At 46.0% G+C, this 23,130-nt stretch overlaps 1 protein-coding gene across 3 annotated transcripts in view; it reads right to left on the bottom strand.

Annotated features, from left to right (window-relative positions):
* PLEKHA7 (pleckstrin homology domain containing A7) overlaps nt 1-23,130 on the bottom strand; it is a 190,515-nt gene that overhangs the window by 61,457 nt on the left and 105,928 nt on the right. For all 3 annotated transcript variants that reach the window (XM_032488929.1, XM_032488931.1, XM_032488932.1), the window contains exons 4-8: nt 17,751-17,834; nt 5,236-5,347; nt 4,361-4,465; nt 1,812-1,884; nt 287-387 (exon numbers count right to left, since the gene is read on the bottom strand). In XM_032488929.1, the coding sequence (XP_032344820.1) occupies nt 287-387; nt 1,812-1,884; nt 4,361-4,465; nt 5,236-5,347; nt 17,751-17,834 (475 nt within the window). The remainder of the gene's footprint in view (nt 1-286; nt 388-1,811; nt 1,885-4,360; nt 4,466-5,235; nt 5,348-17,750; nt 17,835-23,130) is intronic.

The following is a 23,130-nucleotide window of genomic DNA, read 5'->3' as shown; positions in this document are numbered from 1 at the left end:
CAGTGATAAGAAAACATGAGAAGGGCCATGCTCGATATGTAACCACAGGATGAACAGCGATAGGAAAAGAGGGGTCTAAATACATCAGTAAGGCTGGGGCAAAAGCTCAGATACAAGTGAAAGCACTTGTGATGTGATATTATTCTTGTTTAACATGAGTCTGAAACGCTCAATTTCCTAACTTCTTCCCCCTTCCCAAAAACAATGGCTTTTGTGAAGCCATTATTTTTGGGAACATGACGTTTCTTAGGACGGAGGTGCTGCATTAGCAGAGAGGGCGCAGTACCTTAAAGGAATACTTGCGACTGATGCGGTCCTCAGGGGTCACCGGCGAAATCACGTAGCTGGGCAGAGGGATGCTCCCAAGGACCACTTCTTCTCGGCTGTCTTTGAATGCAAAAACACATCAGAATAACCTTCTGTGGCACTTCCCTTGGGCTGGTGCATCCACTGCCCAATTCAGGGCTCCTCATCTCTCCCAGGATGACTGCAATTACTGATGGTCTAGGCAGGTGCTCCAGGGACCTTTGTGCTAATGCTGGAACTACACAGGCTGCATCAGACAGGCCCCACCCCTGGGGACGGGGACAGGCATGTAAACACGCTCAGCTCCACCTGCTAACTCCTGAAATACAGCAGCATACCAAGTGCTGCGGGAACACAGAGGCAGGAGCGGCACAGAGTCTGCGGAAGTTGAGAAGGCTTCAGAAGGTGATATTTAAAGTGTTGTAAAGGATGGGATAGGGACATCTGGGTGGGGCAAACCTCACAGGCAAAGTTAGAGCAGGTGTGACATACCCTACCTTCCACGTCCATTCTCTTCCTCCCCCAAACCATCTTCATTACCAGAGGTAACTGACTTCCTCATGACAGAGTTGGTTCCATTGCTCTCCTGCTCAGAGGTGCTTGCTGACTGTCCACTGAATACAGAATGAAGCCCAACGTCCTCTGCCTAGGGTCACAGCCCTCTTGCATTTTGGTCCTGACCTACCTCCTGGGCCTCATCTCCCAGTATATGCTCCATGCAAGTCTCACTCTAGCCTTGCAAGTCTGTCATTCCACTTCTTCGGATTCTACAACTTGAATCATGTTGTTTCTTCTGCTTGAATGCCCATCTTCCCCCTGCACACGGGCAAAGCTCTATCCAACCTTAAAAGCCCAATTCAAACCCTATCTCTTCTAAGAAGCCTCCCCCAATTCTCCAATATGGGATTAACTTCTCACTCCCCCTGAACTACCTAAGCACTTTGGATATCTTCTAACGCACCTATCACCCCCTAGTCTTGTCTTAAAAGTAGGCTATCTCTTCCTCTGTATTTTGAGCCTTACTTCCTTCTCACCTTTGCACAACCCCTAATTCTATGCACTGGGGCTTCACAAATGTTCATATGGCCATTCACCAGTTACCCATCCAATAACAGGGGATAAATCCAGATAACAGGTTACAAAATACAGTGGCTCATTTACACTTCTAGCTCTCTAGATTTCATCAAAGGCGTGCCTATGCCCCAAGGCGGGGCAGAAGCTGGAAAAACTCCAGACCTTGAGACCCTTAAGTAATAGGCAAGCCAGATTCTATTATTTCAACTCAAAAAAAAAAAAAAAAAAAAAAAGGCACTTCCAGTGCTGGGACTGGTAAAAATGAAGTCACCAATCATCCATGAATGTAAAAGTGAACACTTCGTCAGCTTAATGGGTGATTAATGAGCTCAGGCCGCTGGTCCGATCACTGATTTGAGAAGACCACCACTTGCATCACCTCACCACCCCCTCCAACACAAAGAGCCCTGGTGGCCCGAGCTTCAGCTCACCTTTATAGTAAAATAAGCAATAATCAGCAAGCACAAACCACCTCCTTTTCCATAGCCTCATCCCAGAACTGTCCTGCAAAGCAAAGAAAACTAATCAGGGCAATATCTGAGCAGTGTTCCCCGTCCCCAGTCATGTAAAACCTGATTCTGGAACCAACACTTGCCCATATTCATTCTTTCTTTAAATAAATGAATAATATTTTATTGCATAGCTATTCTTTGGGTAGGACATTAAAACTTAGATCCAGTGATGGTTTATCTCCAGGAAGTTTTGTTTCCTGGAAACAGATTAATAGATCATAAGCATCCTTCTTTTAGAAAGGAAGAAATGAATTCAAAAATACAGTTCTTCCATGTGACAATAAATATATGTATGTTCATGTATAACTGAAAAATTGTGCTCTACACTGGAATTTGACACATTGTAAAATGACTATAACTCAATAAAAAATGTGAAAAAAAAATACAGTTCTTCCATTTAGAAAGAAATCAGCCTTTAACAAAAAGCAAGTTATTTATTTATTTACTTAGTTAACCTATTTGTTCAGGTACTATGCTGTGGAATACCTTCACTTGTACTGATTAAAAAATTGATTTACATAGTATGGAACAAAGAGTTTAAGTTAGCTAATTAATCAGTGAGCCGAAGTTCTCGTCTCAGCAAGTTCAGTTCTCTACCACCAGGGACTGGTCCTGTTTTCCTCCACCCACAGAAAAAGACCTGGATTTTCTTGTTATCATAACAAGACTCTGTCTTTACTCATCTAAAATGTAAATCATTACATTTACTGAAAACATTTTAGGTGATTGCAAAAAATTTTTTTAAATATGGCTAGGGTAGGAAAACAGTAGTGTTTTAAGGTCACTTTTCTCCCAAGCCTAGGAAAATTCCAGAGCCACTTTTAGCTGTTAAAACTGTCTTCCTTCTGCAAAAGTTTCTGACAGGCTTAAATTTTTAAAAAATTTTGTTCATTCTCCACTTACTAAAGTGCTAAAAACAAATTTAATTTGTTGAGTTCGTGCATTTCTTGGTTTTATCTTTTGCATTAACCAGGTGGTCTCTAACGTCTTGGTATATATTTGCTTTGTTTGGAAAGCTCTTCTCCATCCTTTCATACTTGGTTCAAATGTCACTTCACAAGCACAGTACATTCTGCTGTGTGTCCACAGCACTCCACACAGACCTCTGTTACAGTGACAGCACAGCCAAAGGGCCTGGGCAAGGGGGTGGTGGTTGGGGAGAAGAATTATTCACAATCCCTTCCCTCTCCCTCCACATTTCAGAGGAGCATCCTTTTGTTTAATGGGGACAGGGATACAAACAGAAAAAGTCAGAGGGTTAGATTACTTAGATAAGAGATGGGCAGAGCTAAGAAAGAATGAGACCGAGCTGTCAGGGAAGGGGGTATTACTGAGAGAGGTGGGGTGCCAGACGAGTGTCTGCCAGAAGAGGCTGGGGAGCTGTGGTAGCTGCCATTGGGAACAGAATCAGGGGAGAGATTTCAAGGGAACTTTAAGGAATTTCTTCTGTGCAGTATACAAAGAAATGCCCTCTTCTGTCTTCCCATGAAGACTTTAGCAAAAATTTACATCACTTCTCTCCGAATTTGTGGTTTTTTGGATAATATGATATGTGAGAGACTGTGCTGGGTGATGACATGACGAGGGAGAGGTCCATATCTGTTTCCCCCCGTAGACTATGACATGAGTCCTCAAGGGCTGGAAGCACACATTGCTCTTTATAGATCCTGTGAAAGCACTTAGAACATGGAGACACTTGGTGCATGGGTGGGTGAATGGATGGATGGCAAGAAGGGAAGGAAGGAGAGAAAAGGGATGTGTTCTCTGCACCTTGGAGCTCACAGCCTATCTATCGCCAGAGGATCAGAGGCAGAACAACTGGTGTGAGGCTGGAGATGAAGGATGGCCTGGAGGGAAGGGAGATGGAGTTGACAGGACTTTCTGACCAAATGGATGTGGGAGAAGGAGGACCTGGTGATGGTGCTGTGGTGTCTAACCTGGGTGACTGGGAGAATGGTGGTATCACCACCAAGATCCAGAAAAAGTAGGTTGGGGAAAAAAGGCAGGTAAGGGGTGAGGAGATAATGAACTGAGTTTGGCTGATTTGGAATCTGAAGTTCTAGGGAGCTAGATATGTTTGCTACACTGGGCGAAAGAAAAAGACGGAATTTTTTTCAGCCAAATGTTAGCAAAGGCTCTTTAAATCAGGAAGAGAAGTGCTGGCAGAGGATTCAGTAAGGCTGGATTCAAGCTGACCCACCCACACTCAGGCCTGGGTCCCAGGACAGCCAACAGCACTGGGAACCAAAGCAGTTAAGTGGTTTGGGGAAGGAAGCTGCAGCCATTGAGCAGACTGTCCACTCACAAAAAGGAACAGCAAATCACTGAGCACGATGGGTGAAATCTACAGGCCTCAGACAAACTCAGGAACAGAAAGCTTATTACGAGCCTGTTCCCAGCTCCCGGGGGTCAGGGTAAGGAAGGAAACCGCCAATCTCCCTGCCACCCTCCCTCCTCAGTCTCCTCACCTGCTTGTGCAGCCAGCCCCTCACCACCACCGGAACATTGGGGTTCCTCCGAATGGCCTGGTCCCTCTTCCCAAAGCTGTGCACTTTATTGCTGGACTTTAAGATCTAGGAAAAGAGCAGACGTGAACTCTAGAAGCAGGGGGGATTTAGGGAGGCCCAAAAAAAGCACCTGCATGACATGAGGGCCGCCGGCTCCCTGTGCCTTCATCTAAGCCATAGTGCCCTTTGATCAAAAGGACAGCAAGAAGACGGAGAATGGGCATGCATGTGGCCACAGCATTCTAATTAAAAGGCAAGTCCAAGAGTTAGCAGACTTCCTGTCTGGGTCACAGAGAGAAAAAAAAAAAAAAACGTACAGGGGTTTTTCAATCAACTTTCACCAGCAGCTCCTGGCCCTAATGTGTCCTATGGCTTTCTGGAGCAATGCTACCTTTTGGTCACTGATTTTGCCAATTTCCAGGTATTTACCCCTCCTATCTGGTTCGGTCCTCAGCATTCTTCCCTTCTCCACATTGCTGGTTCTCTTCCCTGCTCCTCAGTCAGTAATTCCATATCTTGGGCACAGAAACCTCTGGGCCCCTCTGTCATGAATCTCACCACATGTGCACAGAGGTGGCCCTCCCAAGACACGCCGGGAAAATGAAGACTGTGTCCAAGGCCCTAGATGTCAATCCGGGTTCCGTGAGCAATCACCTGGCTTCTTGGACAAGTGACATAACCGCAAAAGACTCAATTTCCTGATTTGTCATTTGGGGAGAATACTTGTTACATGGCTCCCTCACAAAACTGGTGAAGGTCAAATGGGTCTCTGGCTACAAAGGGACCTGGCAAAATACAGAAGAAGGGAAGGTAGGGACAAGTGACCTAGAGCTCACCTTGGGGCCAGGCTTGGCCTCCACGGTGGACGTGGTCCCAGCCGTTGATGTTTCACTGACCATGCTGGACGGTCTTTGGTTTCTCTCTTGCTTTGACATATGTGGATTTGGCCTGTAGGGAGACAGAAGAGAACCCAGTGCATAAGTGGTCAGGCTGCAATGGGAAGTGGAATCTGATTTATTTCCAGTTAGAACTGGTTGATGAGCCTTACAGAACCCAGCTCGGATCTTCTAGAGATCACCGAATCCCAGACTGCAGCTGGAGGGGCACGCTGCCCAGCCTACCCATGAAAGCCGGGCAATCTCCACAGCCTGACACCCCATGAAGGGCCCAAGGCAGTCATTCCTGCCTGCTCTCCCAAGGTCCCCACATTTATTCTCTTCCTTGGGTGTCTGTGGCAAATCCCCCATCAGATGGGCACACACAGTCACACCACTCTTCTCAGCGAGAGCAATCCATACTCCTTACACACACACACCTCCATTTCCCTGGCTCCCAAAGAAGCTGGTTATACTTAGTAACAAGAAATCACTTGCGCACACATCCACACCCCCAGATACACATAGAGAATCGCTTACATAAATGCCAGTGGGGCTTGCCTCCCAAAATAGACTACTCAACAAAGAGTCCTATTCTAGGAACACTCCATTAGCCCCAAAATAGAGCCATCGGAGAGATTAACCCCTTGTGCCATGTCTGGAGAGCAAGAAAAAAAGAAGCATGCCTAGGTCCCCAGTGAAGAGCCCCTTGACGCATCCCCGTCAGTATCCAGTTACATCATGCTTCCCACCAAGGAGTCCCACCTGCCCTGGGAGGGCCAGCACCCTGGGAACATCCTGGTGCGGCACTTAACAGACATTGTAGAGAACCCTTCTCACCTGCCTCCAAAGAACCCCAGCATTTACCAGAGTCTTTCAAAGCAGCAGCGGCAGCAAATGACTCCACACAAATCCAATCCCTATCTGTGAACAGCTCGATGCCTGATTCCCAGACCCTGCTAACTCCAGGATCTGTAAGCCTTGCTCAAAGTATAAGTTCCAATGTTCAACGGTGTGGGTGTCTGCTGCTCTGATGGCCCAACAGGATCTAGGCAGCAGTAAACTGAGGTTTTTTGCCTGAGGAGTGGAGAAAACCTAATTTGGAGGCCTGGGCCAGGGCCCTGAGGAGATGGAGATGGAGGATCCAGGAAGAACACAGCTGAGAAAAATGTGCTCTGGATGTCCGTTCGCCAGGCTCTCTTTCACAGAGGTGCTACGAGGGAAAATCCTGGTTTCCACTTCAAAGATGAGCTGCTTTCTTCAAAACCACCACTGCTCAATGGAATAAGCAATCCTTCCCACGCCCCAAGACAGAGCCCAGATACCCTGCACCATTAGGGAAGTTCTTCGCAGAAGTAGCTCTCTGAGCTGTGCCAGCAGCAGGACCGCTGCAGTGGGCAGCAGCTTTCCAAGGGGCTGGGCCCTGCCTGATGCTTGGCAGCTAGAGGTGCAAGTCCCACCAGGCAGAAAGATCACTGGCTCCTTATCAGCTCAGGCACTCACTCCAGATTCCCCGCCCCCGGCCTCCATCCCAGCCAGACTTCTGTTACTGCTCCCCACTCAGAGAATGTCGCCACACTTGGAGCCCGCTCACTGTTGGCAGAGGCTGTGCAGCAGAGAGACAACCGCCAGCTGAGGGTGGGAAGGGGCTCTGAGAGGCTGCCTTGTCCAGGCCCTGCCTCCAGGCAGAACTATGCCCAAAACGTCTTCCTGGAACCTGGTCTTGCTTGACTTTTCAGATTTCCAGAGGTTGAGACAAGGAAGAAGAGTTCTTAGGTCATCTCAGTTATGGCAGCTGTATCTCTAAGCCAAAATGCAGGACACGAAGTCCAACAATAAAAAAGACTGGTTTGGAATTTTATCAAGTTTAACTGGTTCCAATTTAAGACACTGATAGAGAGTTATTATAGAATACTTGAGAAATATAAGGAAAAAAGCTAAAAGGAAAGAAAAAAATCACCATAGTCCTGTTATCTAAAGGAAAATCATTTTTAATACTTGGTATATTTACTTTCATTCTTTTTTATATGCCTGGGTTTTGGGGGGACAGGGGGCAGGGTGCTTTTTTGTTTTTATATAACTGTGATCATACTGTGCTTATGATTTTGCATCTTGATTTTAAAAACTTATTGTAATATAAACATTTTCTCCAGTTTTTTAACCTCAACCATGTCATTTTAAATGACTGCATCATATTCCATCAACTAGATATGCCATTCCTCCACGTGGGACAAAGAAGAGACTCTCTGGATTTGTGACTGGCCCAGGAAATCAGGGCAGATGGCCACTTTTGCCATTTCTGCATCTTCCAGTCTTGAGCTCTAACTTTAATCACCCTCCTGCATTCTAACCCCACGTCCCCTCCCCACACTAGCTTCTGGGATTTTGGCTGGCCAGGGAGCTCCTCCAGCCAAAAGTACTGGAAGAAAGATGACTGTCCTGCAGCCTTGGGTGGGTGAGAAAAGGAGGTACCACCATCACCTAGAGGGCCAGGTATAAACAGATTTCAGCTAGAAAAGGCCTGGCTGTGGCCCCAACACTGAACATCGGTGAGGGACAGTTGAGGGGCAAGGGTCAGGAAGAAACACATAGAGACAACTCTATTCTCCATGACTACAGAGACCACTGCTCAGCCTCAACCACAGAAAGCTGGCTTATTAGGAGATAGGACTAACGTCCAAACTCAGTCTGCTCCAGGGAGGGGACCATGTCACCTCTACAAACAAGTAGTATGTCTCCACCAGGGCTCCCCACTCAAGCAATAGACTCAATCACTGCCTGGCAGTCCCTGACCTGGCTCTCTGGCAGAACAAGGCACACAGAGCTACCCACTTGGCCAAGAAACAAGAGCTGCATTCAGAGGATGTTCCTCTGAATCTCTTCAGCATGGGTGATGGTCTCTGAGGTCCTCCAAGGGTGACTATGACTTTTGGAAACCTCTAGAAGTTATCTGGAACTTCAAACAGTTTAAAAAAGAAAAGAAAAAAGGATGATGAAGATGGTGGTCATGCTCGGGCACCACTTGGTATCCAAAAATGAGGATATTAAAAAAGTCTCAAAGTCTCACCAGTTACATCTTACAGGTGTGTTCCCCACTTAAGAGTCTGGCAGGGCAGACACTGATTTGTCCTCAGTTCCTCAGACTGAGTTACACTCCTGACAAGTTTCATCCAAGAACTGGCCCCTCCCCTAGCGAAGAGCCCCTGAGCTGAGCAGCTGTGAAGGCGGTTCAGTTCCCAACAGCATGCCCTCAGGCACATGAGTCACAACGATCCCAGGAGAGGAGACCAAAAAACCTGCACACGCTATGGGAAGACAGACTCTTGGTGTCATTAAATAAAATCTATTAACTTAAAAGCCTGTTTGCCAGGTTTCTGTGTTATCCTGATTCCCAAAGTACAGTGGGATGATTCGAACAAAGACTTCTCTTTCCCTGACTTGGGCTGCATGAATGCTGATTATTTTGCCGGAGGGGTGTGGGCTGAAGTTCAAAACAGTGAGCTGGAGTTTTAACTCTATTGCCTCCCATCTGAAAAGAACAAAAGACGTTAGAACCAGATAAAAATCAGTCTGGAGAAGCCCAGGAGGAAAGTGACTTCATTCTACTCTGAACTTCCTCAAGGATATGTCAGGTGAGCCTGGGCAGGAAGTCACTTTCTCTGTCTCTCAATTTACCCACAAAAGGAGCTGCTTCTGCCTCCTACGCATCCAGGAGCCAATGCAAATAACCTTCCAAAAAAAAGAAGTTATGAGTTAAGAAGCCATTTCCTTCTGTTGGGTCTGAATTTAGTGAGTTTGCTTAATGGGATCCTCAGCTACTTCCCAGCCAACTTCGTGAACTGAAGCATCCACCTGAAGTGGCATCACAGCAAGACCCTATCGCTGCTGTAACAGGTAGGTTGCCAGGTCAAGTGCCACAAACCCTCAGAGACAGGTACACAAGGTCAAGCAAGCAGAGGGACTGGGCTGTACTTGTCTAGTACCTACTATGTCAGGCACTTTGCCTGCATTATCTCACCCACCCCTGCAAAGCCAGTTTTACCATCTCCATTTTATCGATGAGGAAACCAAGGTTCAGAGAGATTAATGATTTACCCAAGACAAAAGCTAGACTCCAAAACTTGGGCTTTGCCACAGAGCCACCATCCTGCAGCAAGTCCCAAGGTCTGAAAGAGGTAGGCATCTGCTCTTCTCAGCCCCAAGACCAATCCTCAAGCTAAGGAGATCCTACGGTGGTGGAAAGACCACGAACCCAGAACAATGGGGTCCCAACAGAGCTCTGCAGCTTACTGCCTCCTCCACGAGTCATATCACTTCTCTGGGCCTCAGTTTCCATTTCTGCAAAACGGGGTGAACACTACTCTCATTTCACAATGCAGCTAGGTGGACCGAAGTTACGCTTCGAAAACCACAAAGCATTGCACTCAGTGAAAAGCACTATTTGTGACTGTTACCAGTGGACACTCCAGAATTTAAATCTCAGGTACACTTTATTTTTATTTCCAAGGTACTTTTCTCCAGAAAGGTCAAGTTGCCCAACAATTAACTTCTAAACAACAATCGTTTCCTACAGACACCCCTATAAACATCTTACTGGGGCTTCTATAAAGGGCAATATCCCTGTGGCTGGGGGATTAGACTCCCATTCCTTCCCCTGGTGAATGATGATGTCAAGAGTCTCCACGGCCATCAAGGGAGGTTAGAAAACTATGGGGAACTGGGGATCTCTTACTGAGAAGACGTCACCACCTGACATCTGTATCCCATTCATTCCTAGAAAAAACAGGCCCCAAATTGATGCTCTGTCCTCAAGGATTCTACATAGAGAACTCAGCTAAAATTACTGGGTGCATAAGAAGAGGCACACTCACAAACAACCAGCACAATTTTTAGGAGCTCACACCCACCACCTAAGCGGTTTGGGAAAAGAAACGCACAGTGTATACAGCACAGGGAACTATGTTCAATATCTTGTAATAACCTTTAATGAAAAATAATATGAAAATGAATATATGTATGTATATGCATGACTGGGACACTGTGCTGTACACCAGAAATGGACACATTGACTGAACTTCAATTTAAAAAAAAGAAAAAAGAAATGCACAGTGAAGAGCAGGAATAAAAGTTCTTGTCCCAAACAAGCAGACAACTCCACACCCCGTCTTCCCAGAGAAAGAGACACACAGACTGCCAACGCTCCCTGTACACCCCAACACCCCACAGGAGGCTGTCTGACATGGGTTTTCATTCAGCAACGGTGGCCTCATTACTCAACTATGGCTTTCTGTGTTCCCTTCCCTTCACTCCCAACTCCTCTCTCAAACACAGGCTCCAGGTTCTCCCCCTACCCCAAGTCACCTCGGGAGCTGGAAACCAGCCCAAACAGCACCCCAGCACCCCTCATCTAGCATAGAAATAGCCTAGTGAGCCTCCAGGGCTCCTCTCTCCCACCTCCAAATCCAAGCACTGCCTTGATCTTGCCTGAGCCCCGCTCTGCTGTATGAGCTTGGCCCAGCCCCTTCCACTGTCCAGGCTCCATGTCTCTGTGCCGAGGGAGAATCAGACCTTGACCTCTACTGTTCCTTTCACCTCTGTTCTGCTGTTTCAGAGATGCTACAATTCTAGCCCCAGCCTTTGGGCTAGAATTCTAGCCTATTTGCTCCCCCTGACTACCAGACAGCCACTTTACTCATTAGAAAAGAGCTTTTTCTAAGGGAGATCTGGACACTTCCAAGACAGGGGGAAGGTAAAAGAAGAGGACAAGAAGGGAAGTCACAGAAGAGACAAAATGACTGTTTGCAAGCAGCAGCTTCCCTTCCACACACAGCAAAGCCACCACTACAGCATCTTCACCTGGCACAGACAGCCGGAGACACGGTTGCTGTGTGGCAACGAAGGTATTCCCGGTGCCAATGCCCTTCGAAACATCAGCACCAAAAGCCAAGCCAACACCCAGGCACCTGAATGCACTAAGGACACTGTCACCATCTCTTCTCCTACCTGTGACTGTCACAAACGCCGTCTCCTTGACCGGGAAGGAAAACTGAACAGTCAAGTTTCTGCATCTGCTTGCCAGGTGTTCCTATTTTTCCTCATTTTTTTCTGCTGCTATGGCAACCAAATGCAACAGGCAAAGCTAGCCCAAGACTGCCAGTCTGGAAAGACAAGGTGCTGGCTCTATCAGCTGCAGACAGTAACACAGCAGCCTCACAGCCCAGGGCTTAGTAGATGAGCAACAGGACACACTCCTCCCCTGAGCTCCGAGTTGTAGTGCACCCCCTCCGCCACCCTGTGCCCTTCATCTCTCACTGCGAGCTTTCACCACCTTGTAACTGCAGGAGGAAAAGGAGACAGCCATCTCTAGCAGCAGGAGATACCCCACCCCTGGGCCCATAATCCGCGTATGTCTTGGAGAGTCTGGCTCTGCATCCTGCAAAATGAACCCCAAAGAGGTCAACGGTCAGGAAGGTAATTCTTACCTTCAGCAAGACAGTATCTTTTAAAGTCCTATCCTCCAAACACCACTCATGACCTTCCAGGCAATTCCAACTGTGGTTCTTTTCTAAACAGTCCAATGAGCAAATGGACGGCTGCTCAGACCCCAATGGAAGGAACAAGCTAAACTCACTAGGATGCCCAGAAAGGCAGGCCAGGCAAGGGTCCCCTCCCCAGTTAGGAAACTCCAAGGCTATCTTGGGGGCCTTGCTGCTGGCTTCTGAGCACAAAAGCAGCTTCTGAACTTCCAGAGCACATACTCTCTCAGTGAGGTCCCGCCTCAACATCAAATGCTTGACAGAGCCTGGGGATCAGTGCACACAGCCTGCTGCCAGTCAGCCGCCAGCGTCACAGCTCCAGAATGCTTCTCTCCTCTTCCCCAGGAGCTGCAGAGGCATCCGTCAGCAGCTTCCTGGGCATCCCAGCACTGAGGAGAAAATGCTCCTGTGCAGAGAACCAACCACCGAAACCACAGCCCGGGAATTCCCTGCACCCCGGCTTACACCTTTAGGAGGGCCCCTGTGTGTGGCCCTCTAAGCCACAAGCTTCCACTTCAGGAAAATCACTAAGAATCAGCAAAGAAGCCTTCAGAAGAAGAGACTGCATGATTTAATCACTGTAACTGAGGCTCTGTTAAAAGGCTTGAGAACATTTTCTGGAGAAAAGATTACCGAGGAAACTTGGTGCCTTTCAAGCAAGCATGAAGTTATTAGATCAAATTTCATTACTGCAAATACAATTACAATTAAAATCTCTAAGTAACAATAGCCTACTTAGTCAGCACATTAATGCCCAAGTACAGCCAAGGAAGGGGAATGTCCCTTGAAGACCACCGAAATGAGAGGCATTGCATCTGGGGCCAGACCACGTAGATTCAAATCCTAACTCTCTCACTTATTAGCTGTGTGACTTCTGGCAAGACATCTTAACTTCTATGTGCCTCAGTAGCCATAATAATAATGGTATCTTCTTCATAGGACTGTTGTGGAAATTAACATATGGAAAGCACTTAGAAAAGTACCTGATAATAAACCATAAGGGCTCTACGTGCTAACTGTGAAACTAGTATTATTATTAATAGAAAAAGCCAACTCTTATTCTAGGAAGTAGATTACTTCATTTAATGTTGAAGGTGAAATTCTAGATCCTGAAACAACAGTTGCTAGAAGATTGCTCTCCTGGAAGATTATGGACTGAGATGAAATTTGCCTGCCTATAACTTTGATTCATTGATCTGATAACTGCTTTTGGCAGCCACTTCCACCTTCTTGAAGACTTACAGCATATCCTCCTTCACCTTCTCTCCTCAGACTAAACATGATCAGTCATAGGACAGGGTTTCCAGACCTCTCACCATAATGGTCCCCCTCCACAGAGGAATCTCAATTGTTCAACATTCCTTTTGAAATTTAGTACCCAGATCATAATGTTTGGGGCTTGGCACGTTCCTGGACTCCACAGACTTGGACTGAATTAATGAAGTAGTCCACAAACAGCCTAGTATACCAGCTATCCTCCCCCTTTCCTCTATGCATTGTATTTTTATTAATGCACCATGAGCTTACATTAGGTCTTCCAAGAGGGATTTCCACATGCCTGTTGGCTTGGGTGTGCAGGGGTATCCCCTGGGGGTCAAGGCTGCAGGACCGATTGACTGACACCTCCTCACCTTGGGGGTTCTGACAAAGAACCAGGTAGCATAAAAGAAAAGGTGAAATGAGAAAGCAAACACTCTAGTTAATGCAGCAAAGAAAGTCATCAGTGACAGACTCAAAGGTCCTGCTTCCTTTAAAAAAAATTCTGCACTGTGGGTTACTAGGTGTGGTCATTAGTGCTGCCCAGCAAATGTTTCTGATTCTCTTCCCAGGTGCCCGGTAGAAAAGCACTTCCCTGTCCCCTTGGAGTTAGGGGTGGTCATGTCACCCCTTGCCTTAGCCAGTTAAATGTGAGTGAAAGCACCAGTGCAGAACTCATCAAGTTTCCTTTTTCTTGCCTTTGGAAATCAGGGAAGCACAGAGACGGAGCGTCCCTCTGTAAAGGTGACAGAGCCGAACCCCTCAGGTGACTTGTGACAGATATGGATTAAAAGTGAGAAAGAAATCTTAATTGTTTTAAGCCATTGAGATTTTGTCTGTCATTGTTGTTACCACAGCAGACACTATCCTGACTGATTCTATATTGCTGACACAGAACTAGAATACTCAGCATTCATGTCCTCTGCATCCACCAGATCACAGCTTTCACATTATTTCTCTTCCCCATGCTTCTAGTCTGTAAGACAGGAAACCATCTTCTGGTGGGCACGCACCTGGTACACCAAGCAGCCCAGGCGAGCCCCCCTGCCAGCAGTGAGGGAGGTGTTCCCTGTTCACATCAGTAATGCTCTAAAGAAAATCACCATGGAGACTTTTTTAAACTCTCACAGGAGAAGGAACCTGAGATTATTTGACTAAAATCCACCTAAGATTATCATTGAAACCCAGAGAACGACGGGTTATCTGGAGACTTCAAAATGAACAGAAGAATCTGGGAGTAATTTAGGAGGGATGGGAACAGCAGGTTGTCTAAGCTAGGGTTCTCGGGCTTTCACCAGAATTAGAATCCCCCGAAGGCTTGTTAAAACATACTTTACTGGGTCCTACTTTCAGAGCCTCTGATTCAGTAGGTCTGGGGTGGGGCTCGAGAATTTGCCAGGAGATGCTGGTTCAGAGACCATATGTGGAGAACCACTGCTCCAGAAGGAATCACTCAAAGAAACCAGGGTGAATGTTCTGGCAAGAGAAGTCTGTGTGACTTTAACCAACGCTCTTTGGAGAAGGAAAAAGAGCCAGCTCTCCTTTTTCTACCCAATAAATTAATCTGAGAGCTGATGTAAAGGACACAAATGATCATTGCAGCCTTTTCTTCTCACCACTTAACATACTACACAACAAAATGAAGCTCGTCTAAGGGAACAAAATAGGAATCATATTCATTGTCACACCTGGAAAAAAAAAAGGTTTCTGGAGGGGAAATTATGTCTCACCTACCTTCCAGAGCTCTCTCAGGATTTACCTGGACAGAAAGCCAGGTGTACTTCAGGAGGAAGCAATTTGGATAACCGGTTGCAAACTCTCTCTCCAACCTTACCTCCACCTTCTCCTTCGCAAACCTCCGCTACAGGACAGTCTCCTTGCCAAGGCAGGTCACACTTCCTTAGGCTGTGAATGAACCTCACACACGTGCACCCTTATCTTCACTTATCTAATGCTCCCCCTTCCTCTAACTTAGGGCCAGACACTTCAAAGAAGTCTTCTCTCTCTTGTCCCCAACACAGCCAATCAATCACCAAGTCCTGCCAACTTTACCTCCCAAGCATCTCCAGAACCACCTGGTGCTCTTCGTTTTTCAGCCTAACTCAACTGGTTTAGATCCTCCCTGCTCTCCCCTCTAGGTTTTTGTTTTTTACAATTGGGGGGGTTGTCTGTCTGTTGGGGTTTTTTGTTTGTTTGAGGGGAGGTAATTACATTTATTTATTTACTTTAATGGAGGTACTGAGAATTGAACCCAGGACCTTGTGCATGCTAAGCATGCACTCTGCTACTGAGCTATACCCTCCCCCCATCCCCTCTAGGTTTTTGAACATGTTGTTCACCTTGACTGAACAGATTTCAATTTAAACAAGATCCTTCCCAGGATGGAGAGGTCTTCTACGATCCCTAAGCCAGGTTAGAACCCTCTTTTATCAGCTCCCACTAAGCCCCATGCTCCCTCTACCCTCAACATTTGTCTCCTTTGTGATCGCCTGCTTAATTATCTATCTTCCCTACTCAACCGCAAGCTCTTCACAGGCAGGACTACATTTGTTTTGCTTGCTGCTTTAACTGCAGCGGCCGGCACAGCCTCTGACACACGGAAGCACCTACTAAGGGTTTAACAAATAAGCACAGGAGTCACCACATCAGTTCACAGGAATCCTCCCTTCCTCTCAATGCCTAAAGCACATTCTATCTCCTTCAAGGAATGTCTGGCCATATAGCTGCACCCATCATCTGAGACAAGCAAGCACCTCTTATGACATCGAAGAAATGGCACCTCAAGGGAAAAAGTGACCCTTGAAAAGAAGGAATAACTTTTCCTTGGAAACTGGATGGAAGTGAGATTAGAGACAGATATTTTGGGAGAATAAAGAGGCTACCTTCTCAGAAGTGGTCAGGATCTTTTGCTAACAATGAGGAAAGGAAGGTGTGTGTGACAGAGGTGTTTAGTGATGGAAAGTCTGCATTTCTCCAGAAGCTCTTATTATTATTAAAGTTGGCAACTTCTCAAGCTAAGTATTCTGAAAGATTCTGCATCCAGACCTTTAATAATGTCAGGCGCCCATGTCTCCAGGATGCCTAAGAAAGGGGGCTGAATTCAATGACCTCCCAAGAGCTTCTGACCTTCAGGAGTCTATAAACAAACTCACTCCAAGCTGGAATTCGGAGAATCCACATTCTGGCTTTGTCTTTACATAGCAGTTCCTATTGGATGAGGAGACAAGACAATCTTTACCTTCCACCCACTCTCTAATAGTATTAATGCTTTCAGAGTCAGGCACACCCCGTCACCTCGAAACCCACAGTCTGGCTGTCATGTCCCGTGGGCCACCAGCATTAAAATAACTGAGCAAACAGCTTCTGACTAGGGCAAGGGTTAGACTGGACTAAAGAAATCAAGCTTGGATGATATCCTGGTTTCTACTTGTAGCCAGGCAACTTTGGGCAAGTGATGTGACTTCTTTGAGTCTCAGCATCTTTGTCTCTAAAATGGTGATGATTGTCTACTTCTCAGGATTATTGTATTAAATGAGATATGCACATAAAATCCCCAGCACAGAGTAAACATGCAAGGAATGCCAGTACGACCATAATTACAGATTTTTAGTTTTTAAACGTTCTGTAGGATAATGACTCTAAGCTGAAAATATTACTGAAATGAAATGATACGTTTGGAATTTGCTTCAAAACAATCCCAAGGGGGAAGGGGAGGGTATAGATAAAATAAAATCAGCCATGCTTTGAAAACTGTTGAAGATGGGTGATGAATACATTGGATTTATTACCGTATTGCTCTACTTTTGTATATGTTTGAAATTTTCCATGTTAGTTTAAAACTGTAAGTATTGAGAGAGGGAAGTGCTGTCAAACTATAAATACTGATAATTTAAGATAGTATTTGAACATGTCTAAGTGACTGAACACAAAAAAATGACTTGGAAGAAAAAGAAAAAAAAATTAGAGCCAATGCCTCTATTAGTTTCTGAAACAGAATTGTTTTCTTCGACAGAACTGTCTCAAATGATCAGAAGGGAACACAGATACTTGCCCACGTTGCTCTGCCTTCATGGTGGGGAGAGCATGTCCTGTGTGGGCTGTACATGCATTTTTAAGTAGACAAGCCTTGGGTGGCAGAACCTGCCTCTGAGCACCCGGAGGCCCTCCTGAAATGGGACTGAGGGGCAAGAAGGTTCCCGCGTTAGGAAAAGCAGAAAGGACTCAAAACATTCCGGGACAATGGGTGCCACCAGCCCTCCTCTCTTCTAAGCCCTGGCTTTGCACTCCTATTTGAGGCTTCCTTGGGAGGCGGGCTCAGCTCAATCTGAGGTTGTATTCAAGGTACTTTCACAATAGATGAGTGGGTCCTCCCAGAGCACAGCTAGTGTGTTAGGTGGTGCTTGAGGGGAAAGGGTTGCAGGCAAGAGAGGGCTCTGAAGAGGCTCCGACAACACCCAACACAGCGCATCCCCATATCATCTTCCCCTTTCACATCCCGTATCTACCTGCTGAGGGAAGTCTGGACACTGGAAAACAAAATTCTCAAGTTTCACCTCAAATCAAACAACCTACTCCAACCCTCTATGTATGAGAGAGAAAACAGTCCAACAAGCTTCGTTTTGAGCAAATGCCTTTAAGCTCCCAAGCTCTGCCTGGAAAAGGAGAATATACAAATGTACTTACTCTTCTTGAAGAATAAATTCACTATTTTCTGGAGAAAACTGCCCACTCACAGGATGCCTGAACGCTGTGGTCTGCTGGTTATGGCTAAAAAGAGAGAGAGAGAGATAATGAATGAGCAGTCACGTGAAAGGAAAGGCTCATAGACACAACAACAGGTCAGCAAGGTCTGAGGACCCCTGACCATCAGATTCCTCCCAGGGTGAGACCACAGGCCTTTCCTCCAAGAGGCACTTTATCTGTCAGAACCCAACGCATTTAAACACCAAACACTTCCAGCTCAGGTGCCAAAGCCCATCTAAGACATGGAAATTTGAATTCTGGGCAAGCCTTGGCTCCAAGAGAACACTGCATCTTAGAGAGACAGTCCACGAAGCATTTACTCCAACAAACTGAATCACTCAGCGAAAAGTTACTTTAAGACGGCACGAGCTGAAAACAAGAATGAAGGAAAGCAGACGGCACTTTCAACAGCTTCCAAAACCCATGAACCAGGGAAAGAATTCTAAGAATTAACCACCCACCCAGAAAAATCTATCTTCTTAAAATTCTTCTTCCTACTACAAAATGTCTTCGCTTCGATGATGGGATATAAATGTATGGGCATGTCTCTGCAACATGACCTGTACAATTTCAACACTGTGAAGTTTCTATCACCCTTTTGAAGTGAGGAGGGATCGGCTTCCACGCTAAGTTGACAGACACAACCAAAGTGCGTAGGTGTTTTGTGTATTCATAAAAGCTGCCTGGTTCTTTGAAAGGAAGGAGGAGCTGGCTCTAAAGGCTCCATGAATAAACTAATCTAACCTTCTCATTTTTTAAAAAATATGATTTATTTTAATGTTTTTCTCAATCACAAAAATCATAGTCATTTAAAAAATTTTAGAAAATGTAGACAGAAAAAAAGTCACCCATGATCTCACCACCTAGAGATGTATCTGGGTATCTTCCTAGCTTTTTTATCCTTCTATATATTAAAAAAAAAGTGATTTTACTATACTTAGAAATCTGTATCCTGCTTTTTTCACATCCTATTAACTTAGAAAATGTCACATGTCATTCAGACTTCATTTGAAACAAGTGAGTAACAATCTTATCATATACTGTAAAATTGCTTTCATACAACTGTTCAGAAAATGTTTACTGGCCACCCGTGTGCCAGGTACTGCTTTAGATGCTGGAGATACACAGTAAACAAAAGAGCCTCACCCCGTGGTGCTTATATTTTAGAAAGGTTTACATTCTTCTAATGCTGGGCAGTTTAGGTGCTCCCCCTACCCCACCTCCACTGTTATAATCAACACATCTTTGCATATATAAGCTTTTTCTGCAATTCAAATGATTTCCTTGGGTTAAAGTCCCAGAAGTGAAATTAATCAAAGGGCATGGTCATTTTTTAAGGCTCCTAATACAGACGGTTAAAATGCTTTTACTGTCAGAGTCAATATATCATCTCAGTTTGACGGTGTAAAGATATCAATCCCATCTCCAAACTGAGCCCTGACTCACCACGGAGAATCGTAGGTTTAAATGAGCATAGTATAAAGGTTAAAAGAGAAAAAAAACTCAAGGCCTACAAAGCTTCCCTTACTCTGCCCTGGGGCCTGGTCAGCGCATCCTGTGTCCTGGTATCTGGGGTAAGCTGGCACTGAGGGCTGAGCAGCCTGAATCCTATAAGCCCTGGGGCCAGGCTGCTCCCTGGCCCTGTGACTGTGCACCCCCCCCACACACCCCCGCACCCTCTCACCCCTCCCAGCCACTGCCAGCCCTTGGAATCGTATGACCTCATCAGGCAGGCAGCAGGCTGCTCTTCCCAAAAAAGCAGAGTTAAGGTGTGAGCATTTAGCTAAGGATGAGAAGCAGGCCCCCTCAACACCTATTTCAGAAATCCCTGCACTGTGTTCGTGGGTTAGGCTTTATTTACACCCAGCTTCTATTAGAGACATCTTCATTCACCAGGGAATTTGAAAACACAAACTCTAACCTAAGCCTGTCTCATTTCCACCCGGCGAAGAAAAACACTCTGCTCATGACGGGAGTAACGATAAATCCTATCCACTAATTACCTTTACAAAGTCTTTTCTTACACAGCTGAGCGGTTAACACTGTCCACCCCTGTTTTATGAATGAAGAAATGGCTCAGAGAGGTTAAGTGACTTTCTCAAGAAAACTTCGTCAATAAGTGATAAGACTGAGACATAAATCCAGGTCTTCCACTTCTAAATTTGATGTTCTTTGCATGATAACCTGCTGTCCTCTTCCCTTAGGATTCTGTGGGGCTGACAACTTCCTGGCCATGATCACAAATCACTAAAGACAAAGCATCAGAAAAACAGCAGCGTCTACTGCTCCTCCCTCTCCTTCCTTCCCCTTATGCCCAGGGTCAAATTTCTGAATGACTGCATCTATATGGCACTTAGGAGCCCCCACACAGTCTTTGGTCCTATCACGAGGTCAACTTGGATCCCTGGTAGATGCGGGCAAAGAGCAAATCTTTCATGTGCCTGGAGCAGCACCCAGCATCCAACAACGGCTTCATATACACTGTACAACAGTAACAGCAACTCCTGGGCTCCCTACACCCAGCTTGTACCAGCGTAAATAAGCCCAGAGTCTTGAGTAAATGAATCCTGAGCTGGAAGGTGTAGGCATGAATTATACATTCTAACATTAGAAGAAAAATAGTTTTTTAAAGTGGACAAAAATATAGCTGTCATTTGATCAGATCTAAAGGCAGCTTCCCAACATTTCTTGCCTTATATGGTTGTTGCCCTTTTTGCCAAAAATAGTTATCAACCACAGCATCATCACCACCGTTTCTTGCACTTACACAAAGTTTGAAGTGTGGTCACGTTCATCATCATATTTGACCCTCCCAAGTACCCACAGAGGTAGGCAGGGCAGCTATTTTTATTCCCATGTTACACAAAAGGAAACTGAAGATCTGGAGTATGGGATGTTATTGGATCGTTAAATTAAAAAAAAAAAAGGACTCAATACATTGAGAAAAGAGAGGAATCAGAGTAATGCCTCTTGAATACTGAGATCTTAAAATTTGATGGCCTCCGATCAAACTCGCCTAGCTTGCTAACTGCAGAGCTTCTGGTTCAGCACTTTTTGAGCAAAGAAGACTGAGGTCCTTGCGCTATTTCATCTAATCTTCCTGAATACCCAGCAGGGCAGGCTGTAGTCAGTCACATCAAGCCACAGGTGAGGAAGTGCCCAGAAAGGGTAAATGACATGCCCACATCAGTCAGCTTCAGTGTCCCTACAACCACCGTCCTTCTGATCCTTCTACTACTCCAGGCTCACCCTCACCACGTGGAGGTTGCCTACTGAACACTGAAGCCCCACACCCATTTGGAGATACCAAAGTCCCCTGACTTCACCTGCTGTCCCTGACCCCTCAACCCCAAAGCCCCCAGCCTGCTCCATATCCTGATTTTTGATTTTCTAAAATCCATGAAGAATCTCATGTCCTATCACCCTGTCTCAAGACGCTGTTAGCAGGCACAGACAAATCCCCTGAAATACCTGTTCTTAAACCTGAATTGCCACCTTGCTCTCCGGCAGTGATGGAGATGGCCCGGCGGGGAGCCAGGCGGCTGGTTTCAATGGAGCACAGAAACTCTCTCTTCTCCATACAAAGGCTTCTGTTGCTCTTCAGGCTCCTGAGAAAGTACTTGGCAAATGAGGTAGAACACAACCTAGCCTTTATTCTCGGATCCCGCTCTTCCTCCCAGGAGCACCCATCCAGGTGGAATGGTAGTCAGTCTCGCCTGCAGAGGACCAGGGATTACAGGTGGAAGTCAGTAGGGAAGGACAACCCCTGTAAAGGCGGGCCACGTAAACAAGCACGTCTTCACAGGCCAGAAGGACTTGGATTAGGCCCCGAAGAAGTCCGACAGCCAACACAAGGGACTTGATAAGAGGACAGAGTGAGGTCCAGGGAGAACTGGAGATTGATTTGAGCTCAGCAGAAGGAAGAGCCCACCTACAACCACAGACATGGCCAGTCAAAACGTAAACGGGTCCTACAGTTTCTTGCAACATTTTTGCAAGATTAATCTTCAATTTATACAAATTTTGACTATAATGTGAGCAGTGACTCTGGCTGGTTAAACATAAAGGTTCCGATTTACTCAGCATGGCCATTTTTTTCAGCGTGGCAAGTAGTTCCGGAGTTACGTGAATGGTGCTCAGGAGTGGAGGTGGGAGCAGCCTGATAAATCTGCTTTTCTGACAGGGGTGGTATTGGTATGCTGAGAGCGGGCAGATCTGCTCTGTCAGCACTAGCTCTTATCTGGCCTATGCTATAGAGAGAAGAAACAGTTTAAAGTGTAAGGAAAGTATCCGACCTCAAAGCCCACGGGGGGACTCTATCAAGGCTCTCCTCACTGGTATGCTTGGCCACGGCCACCCCCTGGACTTTCTGGCTCCTCGATGCAGCTCCTGGAATATTGTTAAGAGTCACCCTGCAGATCCGAAGCCACATTCAGCACTGCCTCCAGGCTTGTTAAGGTACTTACTATCTTTGTTCTAAATCCCAGTGTCTCCAGAAAACCAAGAGTTCTGGGTAACCATATAATGCTCCTAGTTAGGTCCTCAAATTGATAATCAAAACTCCAAAAACACAAGAAACTGCCTCCTCGCCTTCAGCTCCCATTTGGGCTGCAGCCAGAAGTCAAAATGGCACCTCCACATTCCTTCAGCACTTCTTAAGCAACCTGTTTTATTTTACCTAACACTTTTACACAATTGCTCGCTTAGTACAAAGTGTCACTGGTGTTCATGTGGCATTTCCTATGGGGGCTGAAGATGTTACTGAAATGGTCTTTGGAGCTTGCACTGTTTTGAAAAATGTTAAGATTTTTAACAGCTCGCTGCACACAGGCATTATTCTGACAGGACCTTCTTCCAGAAGTGTGGGAATCAGGCCTTGAGAAGCCAACATATGGTCCCCATCCTCTCTCCAAGTGAGTGCCGTCAGCACAGTCTAACCAGCCTCCTTCAACTTCCGCCCTAGGCGACAAGTCAGCCCAGAGTCCTGGAGTGAGTAGATCTGGGTTCAACCAGAACAAGACGTCTCAGGTCTCTGAGCCTCAGTTTTTCCATCTGCAAACAGAGAAGAACAATAATACCCTTCCAAAAGGCTGCTGTGAGGACAGAACGAGGGAACATACATGAAAGTCCATCATGCAACGCCTAGTGTAACATTTGCTGAACCTGACTGTGTCCCGACTACGGCAATGATGAATAGGTGTCTAACTTTTAACAGGGCAAAAAACAGGATGAGTTTCCTCTCTTCACTCCCACCAAACCCAGTACTCCTCCTCTGGGTTTCTCTATGTCCATGAACGGCATCACTATCCAACGACCTTGG

Source organism: Camelus ferus, chromosome 10, assembly GCF_009834535.1.
Source record: "Camelus ferus isolate YT-003-E chromosome 10, BCGSAC_Cfer_1.0, whole genome shotgun sequence".
In the NCBI taxonomy this organism is placed as follows: Eukaryota; Metazoa; Chordata; class Mammalia; order Artiodactyla; family Camelidae; genus Camelus; species Camelus ferus.
Note: the sequence above shows the minus strand (reverse complement) of the source record. Positions and strands in the feature narration are given on the sequence as shown.